General features: G+C 36.4%; 1 protein-coding gene across 1 annotated transcript in view; it reads left to right on the top strand.

The window, feature by feature from the left end:
• The window catches only part of TYR (tyrosinase), a 52,712-nt gene that overhangs the window by 17,398 nt on the left and 23,166 nt on the right, over nucleotides 1–12,148 (top strand). The window contains exons 2-3 of the mRNA XM_031612426.2: nucleotides 147–363; nucleotides 9,744–9,891. Coding sequence (XP_031468286.1) covers nucleotides 147–363; nucleotides 9,744–9,891 — 365 coding nt within the window. The remainder of the gene's footprint in view (nucleotides 1–146; nucleotides 364–9,743; nucleotides 9,892–12,148) is intronic.

Raw genomic sequence — 12,148 nt, 5'->3', positions numbered from 1 at the left:
TTAAAACAAATATATATATTCTTGCAACAACCTTACTACATCGTGTATTTCCTTCACTTCTTCCTAACATAGTAATCAAAGTATATCTTTGTTTGTTTGCATTTTTGTAAAACTGCAACTTTGCTAATAGAAAGTGTTTTATACAGGTAATCTGCACTCGATCTGAAGAGTACAACAGCCAACAGGCTTTATGCAATGCCACTAGTGAAGGGCCTATACTTCGAAATCCTGGAAACAATGACAAATCAAGGACCCCAAGGCTCCCATCTTCATCAGAAGTCGAATTTTGTCTGTCACTCACTCACTATGAATCTGGATCCATGGATAAAATGGCCAATTACAGCTTCCGAAACACTTTGGAAGGTAACACTTCATTCTGCTATGATATTCCTGTCAGTAACTTGATTGTCTCTGAGATTAGAGCCCTTAAACTTTGGACATTTTTAGCTAATTTCATTATGCACAACTCATATAACATACTATAATGTAAAATAGTATAAATATATATTGTATTATACCATATATAGTTATAAAATAATAACATACTTACTCCTAGCAACATACAGGAAGTACCATGTTAAAATATTGAAAGTGCAGACTAGACCAGACCTTAAATCCATCTATTATGAGACATTGTTTCAACAGTAGTCAGTACCAGGCACAGAAATATATCTGCATGAAAACAGATAAAAACAGATAATCTAATAACCTACTTTCCCATGATTGCAACCATGTCCATGCAGACTGCAGGATTATCCTGAGACTGTGCTGAATGTCAAGGGTGAAAGAAGATGCTGCCACTTGGGTTGTATATATGCATCAGCAACTCTGGGCTTCATCCCAGAATCTAAGGGTTAAGGATAACAGTACACCTTGAACATTAATCATAGAATCATAGAATGGTTTGGGTTGGAAGAGACCTTTAAGATCATGTAGTTCCAACCTTCTGCTATAAGCAGGGACACCTCTGTCTAGATCAGGTTGCTCACAGATCCATCCAGCCTGGCCATGAATGTTCCAGAGAGGGGGCATCCACAACCTCACTGGGCAACCTGTTCCAGTGTCTCGTCACTCTCACAGTAAAGAATTTTTTCCTGTTATCTAGTCTAACTTCAGCATCTTTTGCTGAAGTGTTTAGTTATTCATCTCAGTTATCTAATTAGCTAATCCATTATAGAGGTTCCTAATTTGCTGATAAACAAGGATTCTTTTGTAAATAGAATAGTTATTCTTAATTATCTATCGACCCAATCTCTTTCAAAACTTGCTAAATTGCTAGTAAACAAGGTAAGCACAGTATAGTTACCAAAAACCATTACTTCCCTGCTGTACTATATATCTGCTGAAGCAAATAGGCCATACTTTCATTGATATCCCAGAGATTTTAATTGCAAGGAAGTACACAAGGGCCAATAAAAACAGTATAGACTTTGGTGTGAGGATAACGAAACAAAGCTTTTAATTGTCTATTATGGTATTACTCTTGATGCAGTATGCAATGCCATAAATGGGGAAAAAAAAATAAAAATAGTTTCAGTACTAAAAAAAGTAAAAATAATTAAAAAAAAAAAAGTGGAATATGCATTCTGAAGACAAAAGAAAATAAAGATATTTATTGACTCCATCTCTGGACAGTTTTTGTTGACAGTTGTGGTTTTTACATTTGAAAAGAAAAAACAAGTAAAGTTCAGGAAATAAAAAGGTGGCATAACCTTCTATACATTTTTTTCCACAACATATGTGAATAAATGTGAAGAATAATAAAGGAAAAGTAGAGAAAAGGGAAATGAAATAAACAAGACACAAAATCGTGAGTGTTGCTGTTAGTATTGTAAACAAAACCAAAGGCACAGTGTATAGAGCCATAGAATCAAAATGGACCATTCACTTTCAAAGGCTTAATTTCAATGTCATGACTACTCATTAAATTGTACCTTGACCAGAGAAAGCACATAGCCCTCCCAAAGAGGAGGCCAGGAAGTTATTTAAATTGTAAAACCAGAATCAGGGTTTTTGTCTGATTAATCTATCATTCTTTTCTCTGTTGTCTCTTTTCACATTAATGTCATGGCAGTCATGGCTGATCTTTATTAATATACTAGAATCATCAGCCAAACACACTATGAAAAGATCATGTTTTAATCTGAACTGTGGCAGTGTCCATACATCCTGAAGAAACTCTTGTAGATCAATTTTTCCTCCGAGTGAGCTTTCCTGTTCTGTGTAACAAATCTTTAGAACCTGAAGAATGTTCATATTTCTACTAAGATTGTGAAGCTCCAGCTTATTACCACTAGGGTAGGCACCAATGAGCTCTGGTGGATTTAATGTGATTTAGATAATACTCCTATAAACTTGGGACAAAACTACACGTCCTTGAGGATGAACACAAGCCAGATATGATCCAGAAGCTTAGGTAGTTAGATAGCATATATTATCTTGAACATAGTGTTGCATGACCTCTGGATGCATCCATTTAGCCTATAGCCAGGACAGAGTGAATTTATGTCTGTTTTTTTTTTCAGTCCATCGAGATGTGCATGCATAATAGCCTTTTCAGAGTGCCTGAAAGATCCCTCCAGTGTAATTCAAAGAGGGAAGAAAAGAGATGGAGAACTTTTCTGTAGCAATGAGGAAGGCCCTTTGCAAGTCGTAGGATCATTGTGGAGGAAGGCTAAGAGGTTGCACTACAGTAAGAAAAAGCTCAGTGGGAACAGATTGAGACAATAAATGTCCTGTCCATAGACATTCCATAGATGTGAAACCAAAAGCAAAACACCAACTCAGTACTACAATGCTCTTTCTCTACCAGGGGAAATCCTGTTAAGAAAGTAATGTTTCCTGTAGTCCAACTCCGAGTGCCCTTACCATATTGTTTTATAACTTTAATAGCCTAGCTGAAGGAGCTCTATCTACAGTTCTCCAGAGCTGTTAAGAAAGAAACTGAAGATCAATAGAGTGCAGAAATAGCTCCTCCTTTTAGCCTGAACTATCTATAAAACTAGCTAGTCCTAAAATCAGTTCGCTGTTTGTTTCATGAAAGGCATTTTTAACTCATTCTCCTGAAAATTATTACCAAAAATTGCTGAAGAATAGGACATTCCTTCCCCAACTATCATTACCCTCTTTAGTGCTTCCACAGTGAAAACTGTTTCAGACCATTGATTTTAGTTTTTAATTAAGATTCTGTTTCAACAGCACCTTCAGCTTTTTCTCTGAGTGTGTTCCTCATTCCCTTAAAACGCATTATAATTGAAAAGTAACAGTAATTAAAAAACTGAGAGTTCCAGAATACTACCCAGATCTTGTCCATCAAATGGAGTTACTGCCTTCCTGTCTGCAAAAGTTGAGTAGGATATGTAATACAAGACTTCTGAATACTTTGAGAGTTTTTCTATTCCAGTATGGAGTTAACTTGTTCAACAACACAAATTTTTTTTCCAACTGAGATTATTTTTAATCTGAATTATTTCAACACTTAAGTTTACACTTCAGGTCCATAAACATTTCAGTTTATTCAACTAAAGACAATGAAGTGCAATACCTAGTCAAAAATACATGGCCAAGATTGAGACAGACAGTAGGAAGTCCTTTATGGAAAAAAAATAAAAAACAAAAAAATAAGAACAACAACAACAAAAAACCCACAATGAATAAATAAAGGTACATTTTGGTAGCTCTTTTCTTACAAATGATCTGCTTCATTTTTTTGTTACATACAGATGCCAAAAATGAGACTGCTAATTTGCTTTCGTTGTGCTATAATGTAATGGCATTCTCACCTATTTGCTAACAGTTCATAGATTCTAGCGTTTATTTCCTTTTCTCAGTGAGAGTCTTTTAAATCCTTCTTTACTTGTTTACCCAAGTTTGTGCCGATACAACTAAGATCAAATTCTAATTTCTTCTAGATTCAAAGTAAATCCAAAGTAACTCCATGTACTTTAGTGGTGTTACTTTAAATTTACAAAAGATGACCAGAACCAAGCTAATGATACTAATGGAGTGGCTCTTGATTTACACCCATGTGAAATTTACTCCTCAACTTTAGTTCTGTAATGGAAAACAGCTGTGATCACTTAGAAGAACTGAGCACAAGATGAGGCCAGTGTATTCCAGACATAGACATCATGCACTTCTGGACAAAACTTCATGCCCTTCCATGTCTGAGCATCCATGTGAACTGGAACAAGCACATTTTGACCATCTAAGAGGTAGTCATCAGCACCACACTGAATCCATGTTTACCTGAGAGATAACATTGCTATGCAGACACAACTGATGTCAATTATGAGTAACCACAACAAATATGATCAGCTAAGGTCAATATAGCGACAACCCAGTGGAACTGAGCACTCAGGATGTCCTCTCACTCTGGGATGGGGTAGTTTCTACTTAGATTGAAAAACAGTGGATTAAAAGTAGGTGGCATATTTTTCCTTGGAGGCAAATATTTTACTTACGATTTGTTGAACAGAGATCTTAACTGAAAACACTACTGACTTCATCAGACATGCATCTTGAATCTTCATCTTGAATGCAAGAAGAGTACAGAAAAACAGTTAATAGTATAAGCAATAGGTGAGGATCAGCTGACTGTAAATTAAGATTTGGGCTTCTTTGTGTAGGTCAGCTTTAATGTTCTAAGAATTAGACATGTTCTAAGAATTAGTCAAAAAATACTTTTTTCCACGTATAAGATGAGTGTATTCATGACAATTTCAAATGAAAAACAGTGTCTCTTAAGTTTTCCACAAATGGACAAAATAATATTCTTTAGATTCTAAAATTCTATATCACTTTGATTATTCATGAATTAACTCATGACACATGGTATCAAGTCAAACTGTGCCATAGCAGGTCACTGTCTGACACATCTATGTATCGTTACTCTTGCTCTGTCATGAAATAATGGAACAGAACATCAAGCACTTCAAAATGTAATTTCGTTTTAATAGAACATCCTGTAAGATCCTGTCCCATGAGATATTTTCATCTGGAAAACTTTTCTCAGTGTTCTCACTGTAATCCATATAGCTAACAAAAAATGGTTTCTCGAAATGAAGTTTTCCAGCAGAAAACTTCTAATTAAAAAAGTTTTAGCCTACAGCCAGCATCTCTTATCCAGCTTAAATTCTCAACCTCTGAGTAAAGTTGGGCTGCACACTGAGAAAGTGCTGTCAAGTCACAGAGGGTCCTGAACAGATAACCAGAAAGACTGTTCATCTCAGATCACAGTGAAGTTCTACAAGAATCATTATAAGTAAAAACCCTAGGTGGTGATATGGTCTAAATTAGATAATCACAAACTTTCATTTGCTACAGCCCTTTAGGCCAAATTCTGGAGATCTTGCAGTTGCTTCACTTTAGAGAGATTACAATAATAACATTGCTTGAGAAAATATGTTTCCAATGGCTGAAAATCTCCATCGCTGCAAGTTAGAAAAACACCACTGGCTTCAAAAACCTGTAAGGATATGGTCTTAAAATTTTTATATCTGTATATATATATGTATATATAAATGCATCTATATGATAGGTGCATGTGTCTGACCTGAGCTTCACTCAAATGTAGAAACCTTATTAAAGAAAGTGTCATCCCTGGCTAGAGTGGCGCTTAGTGTATCAGTCAGCATGTGGATATGCAAAGCAGAATTTGGCCTTTAAAGTCCCTGCTGCCCCAATAACAGGCCTAGAAAGTGATACAAAACCAAATTATGTTTTTTAAGAAATTTTTGCCGTTTAAAAACAAAACAGCAATATCTCACAGACATCAGTAGTGCCACGGAGGTTAGGCAGTCCGCTTAAATAATCAGAGGAGAAAGGACTTCTGGAATGGTTCATCCATTTCTGTAGCACAAGGTCTGCATACCCTCCACTAAATATACTTACAGCACTTCAGATAGTGGCAAATGAGCACTTGAGGGAAACAGTACCTGCTTGAAATACATAATGTTTCTCATTTGATAGATTATACAGGAATTTCTGTGGACTCTGACATTAGACAGTAAAATCTAAAGTTAGTATAGTTAAATTCTCTATTAAAAGACATATACTTAACCCACTGCATTTTTAATGAGAACCACCTATATATCATCCTACAAGGGTTAGGCAGCCTTAATTGCAAGTGAATGATTAGCTCCTCCTATTATAAACTTTGGGCTAAATCCTCATCTGGTTTAATTTAGCCTGGTTCCATTGAAGTTGCTTCAACTTCACTGAATCATTGTTACTGATTTACGAGGTTATAAGTAGGAGCAGAATCACATTTATAATCACTTAAAAATATGATTCTTTTCTCATTGAAATCACTGGTAACACCTCAACTCTCTTCAGTGATGTATGCCCTACTGGCTATTTCTAATACGCAATAATTAAATGAGAACTTAGAAGGATGTCTGAGTGATTCAGCTTTCTATACTGGCTGGATGATTTAATAGCTCACTACCACCGGCTACAGACCTAATGCTCTGTGCAATTTCCTCAGTCCTCTAGTCAGTCACTCTCACCACCTTCTGGTACTGTGTATTGTTGCATAAGATACTGCATGAGTATTCTGTCAGTTCAGTGAGTTAACTCAGTTCACAGAAGGGCTAAGAACAGCTGTATTCAGTACATGGGAGAGGATGGGAACACACACCATGATGCAAAGCAGATGGAAGGAGCTGCCCTACTCACAGCCAGTGATATCAGTTCACCTGAAAGAAAAGATTAATACCCAGACAAATAAAATGAATTAATATCAAATTACAGTTTTATTCCTGCTAGCTTTAATGTTTATATGGACTTTCCTAACTTCTCATGATGCACCTTTGAGAATGACTGAATGCACCCCAATTAATTGGGAGATGGGATGTTGGGGTTTAATAACATCCCAGTTACTTGTGAGCATATGATCATTGCAATAAATTGCTGAAATTCGGAAGTTTCATGAAAGTTGACTAGAGCCAGAATGTTCTGTATATTTTTTTCTAAATTATTAGATGAAGTATTTGCAGTGCATTAAGAAATTTTTAAAAGTATTCAGTGTCTGATATAAAACATGTCAAGTTGGAACTTGATGATCTTTGGGGTCCCTTGGGCTTAGGTTGGAAGGGACCCCAAGCATCATCAAGTTCCAACTTGAGCTTGATGATCTGTAAGGTCCTTTCCAGTCTATGCCATTCTATGATTCCATGATCAAGTTCTATTTCCCTGCCATGGACAGGGTTGCCAACCACTAGATCTGTCCATCTGCCTAAACCCTGCAGAAATCTATCTTACCTTCAATATATTATAATGCAGCTGGATATAAGTAAAAGAGTAGTTTCAGAATGATATACAGACAGATCTTTTTCAGTTAAGATTCACAGAGATTCCCTGGTAAGGAGTATTGCTAAATCAACTAACTCCAGCGATCACCTGCTATGGCTATCTGTAAGGAAGGCCAAAATTGTTGCAATCAATTCCTATGAATTCTGGTCAAAATGTTAATGTGCATCATTCTTCACAGCACCTTTAGAAATATATTTTATTCCAGGTTTTATTTTTGGCTAGGTGGCAGCTACATAGTATAGCATTCCCTATCAGCCAACTTCCTGTGGGCAAGATTTTCCCTTTGAGAAATTCTGCCCATGTTTATGTTCCCATGCATCATCTTCAATAATCCTCTTCCACTTTGGATGTACTTGACACTTGCAGTTATCTGTAAGCATTAACATGATTGTTACTCTCTCCTAAATCCAGATTCACCCTGCTTTGAAGTCTTTTCATCATAAGCCGACTCTACTTCCTCCAGCTCTCCTGATTATGTTTTCTTCTCTGAATTACTTTGAATTTCTCAAAATCTTTTTGAATTTGCCATCAAAAAGATAGACAGTTATTATGATATATTGATTCTTAGATGTCACAGCTATTATTTGACCCTGAGTGTAATATATAAGCTTTATTTAATATATAGTGAAGTATGGAAAAATGCTTCCCCATTTGGATATGGTGGATATCCCATCCCTGGAGGCATTCAAGATCAGACTGGACAGGGCTCTGAGGAACCTGATCAAGCTGTAGGTGTCTGTTCATTGCAGGAGTTGGACTAGATGGCCTTTAAGAATCCTTTCTCACTCAAATGCTTCTGTGATTCTATGACAATTATCCAGGGCTTTTCACCAAAAGATTTTGCTTGAAGAGATTACTAGACAAGGCAAAGCCTGATAAGGGAATTTAGAAGCACAGAGAGGTGAAAATAACCCATCCAGCAGATCATTCTCAGTGGTGTCTAATAATCAAGTTTCCAAACTGATAGAATGTTATTTAGCAATAAAACATAAATAGCCATGTGTCAATCAGTACCTTCTATGAATCAAGAGCAGCAAACCCAAAAGCGCAAAACAGTTGATACCGATGATCTGACTTCCATCTTACACATGAAGGTTCTGATAAGAAGAGGTTATTTAAAACTAGCTCTAGTTCACTCCTGATAACTGAGCAGCCACTGATGTTAAATTTCCTTCAGTCTAGCATACTAAGGCACAAATTGCCCTGTGATGTGAGTCACTACAGGAAACAGAAGGACTGTTGGGAGAATCACTTCAAAAGAATACTGCTGCTCCTCTTTCAAATGTTAGTTCTTGGTCCAAATAAGTAAATAAGGCAAGTGTTCATAGTGTGTGAGCCATTTCCCAGAGAGTTCTCTCTTTCTCCCATCTTTGATAAAATGTGACAATATTGGGAAAACACAGAGAAGCAGCACAATATGCATACTGCTTTTTATTTGATTATTGTTTTTTAAAGATGTTAAAGATCCCTACATTATATTTCCTCAGCATACAGAAATTGTGATAATAAGACACCTTCATGAACCAAACCAGAGATGGCAGGAAGATGTTAGTGCAGGTTAATTAGTAGGACTAACATCAGCTTAAAATGTTTTCTTGCAGAAAACCAGAGAAGTTCCACGTGGTTTAGCTGACTTTTATTTTGAGTCGTTAAAATTAGGGAGGAGGCTCGTCTGTTACGATGCTAAGAAAAGGTTACCAGCACCAAAGCTGATGTGTGGGTAGGCTACCACACCAGAAATTCAGGGTTTGCTCTGTGTGACCTACTTGTAAAGCTTGTATTGAAGGAGAGATTCAAAATAACAGTAGTTTACAGACTTTCATGCTCAAGAGGGAAGGTGAAAGAAGATCATCAGTTGATTGTTAACCACATACACACATTAATATTTTACTAATTATTTACAAATCCCCTTTGTGAAGATAATAGCATATATTGCATTGTCTCCTTCCAATTAAAGAATGAGTTCTATAGAGATAAGTGATATAAAATGGTTGCATATATGATGAGATACACTAGCCTGTTGTACCTTAGAAGTATATAAGGATAGAGAAAAAAAAAAGAAAAAAAAAAAAAAAAGAAGTAAATTTAATGTGAATAAACATACATGCATAAACACCTGCAGGAATTAGGTTTCCTTTTTACAGTCACACACAATGGATGTAGAAATTCAAAAATATAAACCAATTAAGCAGCACATTTGCTGACATGCTGCATTAGCTACATGGCAGGAGTTTTAATTTAGCTTATTCTAACTTCATCTTTCCTATGCCTTTGAAATTTATTAATACTCCTTTACATGTTTTCTGAAGCTCTTGTCTAAAATGCTGAAAGTAAATGAGTTGAAATTAGGTACTTTGATCTTCAGTGTTACTGGTGAAAGAATTCTATGCATTGTAGTATCAGCATATGATTTTCTCTGGAATATACAGGCTTTGCTGATCCACGCACTGCAATATCAAACATATCTCAAAGTGGTTTGCATAATGCCCTTCACATCTACATGAATGGCTCCATGTCCCAAGTACAAGGCTCTGCGAATGATCCTATCTTCATCCTGCACCATGCTTTCGTTGACAGGTGAGTTAAATTCTTCTTGATAAACCTAATTTATTTTGTGTTTCTACAGTGTAGTTTTCACTTATGCTTCAAAACTGCAAATATTTTACATGCACAGCATTTTCAGACATGTAAAATTGTCTTAGCTATTATTTGAGAGCAAGTGTGTCTCCTAACCTTTCTTTACATTCACTGGATTAAGTATCATTTGAAAAGTCGACAAATGTAATCAGCTTTTATTACCAAGGTAAAAATAGTCCTTCAATGATGTCATAGTAATTGATATATATGGATGTGTATGTCAAGAAGTTTGGACTGAAAGTGTATGACTCATTTTAACAAGACTATAATCGGTTGGAGTAGTTCCTTAATATTCTAAATGTCAGTGCTCTTTTAATTTCTATTCCATAAGGAAAAGCCAAGTGTACAATCCATAAAGAATAACAAATTGGTATTTGAGTGTGACAAACAAAATTGTGACTGTCTCTTGCTGAAAGAAAAGACTACAGCTGTGCAGATGGAAAGGGAAACAAACAGAAAGGTGCCATGCTTATTAATAAGAGAGGGTAGGGGAGCACAGCTCTTCAAGAAGAGATTGAAATTACTATGGAAAGGAGGACATTCTGAGATTTAATGGTGACCTTAAGATTTTCTGTATGTTGCTACAAAGTATGTGAATGGCTATAGACAATTTACTGTGTACTGTACTACACATAACTGTGAAAACTAAACAGCAATAAAAAAGAAATATAAACTGCAAAATCCATACAAAAAATGTCTTTAAAAATATGTGAAAAGATTTTTCTAAGTCATATGGCTGCCCAAATAATTTCAAGCAGCAGTAACAAAACAAGGACATGCTCTTCAGACCCTTGTATATCTGTCCTGTCTGCACCCTATGAGAGCAGCAGTGAAACCCTTGTTTAAAATACATAATTCAACTGCAACAAACAAAAGGAAGACAGATTAACATTAGTCCAAAATCTAGCCCTAGAAATGTACTTCAATTTATTTCATTTTTTAACTAGCAGCACTCCTTTTCTTCAGAACCTCAAGCTGTTCTCCTAGGAAAAGATTCTTACATGTGTGGAAGATTGGCTTGTTCCAGCCCTTCCTTTTTGACTCATCCTGCATTTACTAAATCACTCCATCAACTAACTACATCATAAGGTTGCGTGTTATTTGACTTGCCTTTCCAGCCTTCTTTTAATCTCCCACTGTGAGCTGACCATGACTTGGCAACGGCAATACTTAGAATAATGATGACTCGAGACAAACTCTTGTGAGTCTTTCATGAACACGTGTGCTCAGAACTCTACTGATCGAGCCCCTGCCTGCAGGATGCTTAGCAGATATTCAAGCAAAAACCAAAACACTTTCTTTATCCAGGTTTCCAAGGCATGCAGCACAAGAGGGATGCAGATTATATTTTCAAGACATCATCTTGCAGTGAACTTCTTTAGTTCTAGGCAGATCATACTAATACACTTACATAAAACATTATCATATTTGGACAAAAGGCTGTATATATGGAAGATAAAGTTTGTTTTTTCTACTCAGGTTATATAATTAATGCACCTAATGGTTGTGTTCTTCATTCTTTATCCAATCAAAAACAGGCATCAAGTCTAGGCAGGTCACCAAGGCGTCAGTGGATTAGTTCCTTTGTAGGGTGACCCTGCTTTGTTCTATTCCTAATATGTAGGTTCTAATTAGACTTCCAGAGGTTTCAGCTTTGCAACTTCGCCAGAAACTTTCCTCAGAACATTTTAAAAGTTAAACAGTATAACTCAGCTATGATTTAGTATATCCGCCCATTGACTGCTTGACAGGGTAGATGCACAAGGGTTTCAGGTGCAGTTACAAATTTCAAGTTTGGCACCTGGAAATTAACTTTCCAATGTCTAGGCTTTTAAAAATGGCTCAGTTGAACACTCAGAGAAAGGGAACACAGAAGGGAACACATTATGCTCTGCAATATCAAAAGACATTGTTTTCCTTAAACGTTCACACTTGTATAAGACCTACGCATCTCTTAGCTCCCACACAGTGCCGAGCTTAAGTAGCACCTTGGCCTTCATGCTGACCCCTCCCGCAGGGGAACTTCACTTATAGTCATTATAAGCCCCTGGAAATACTTTCCATAACCGCAGTTGTCATCCATTTTAGAAGGGAAAATTATTTGCAAAAGATAACATCATTAAATTCTACTGGTACCAAGGAAGTAAATCACTGCACCGGCACTGTGGGGTCAATGCAGAAATCCATGATGCAACCT

The sequence above is a fragment of the Phasianus colchicus genome, chromosome 1 (assembly GCF_987193195.1).
Source record: "Phasianus colchicus chromosome 1, bPhaCol1.hap1.1, whole genome shotgun sequence".
In the NCBI taxonomy this organism is placed as follows: Eukaryota; Metazoa; Chordata; class Aves; order Galliformes; family Phasianidae; genus Phasianus; species Phasianus colchicus.
The sequence above is the reverse complement of the archived record's forward strand: the minus strand, read 5'-3'. Positions and strand labels throughout refer to the sequence as shown.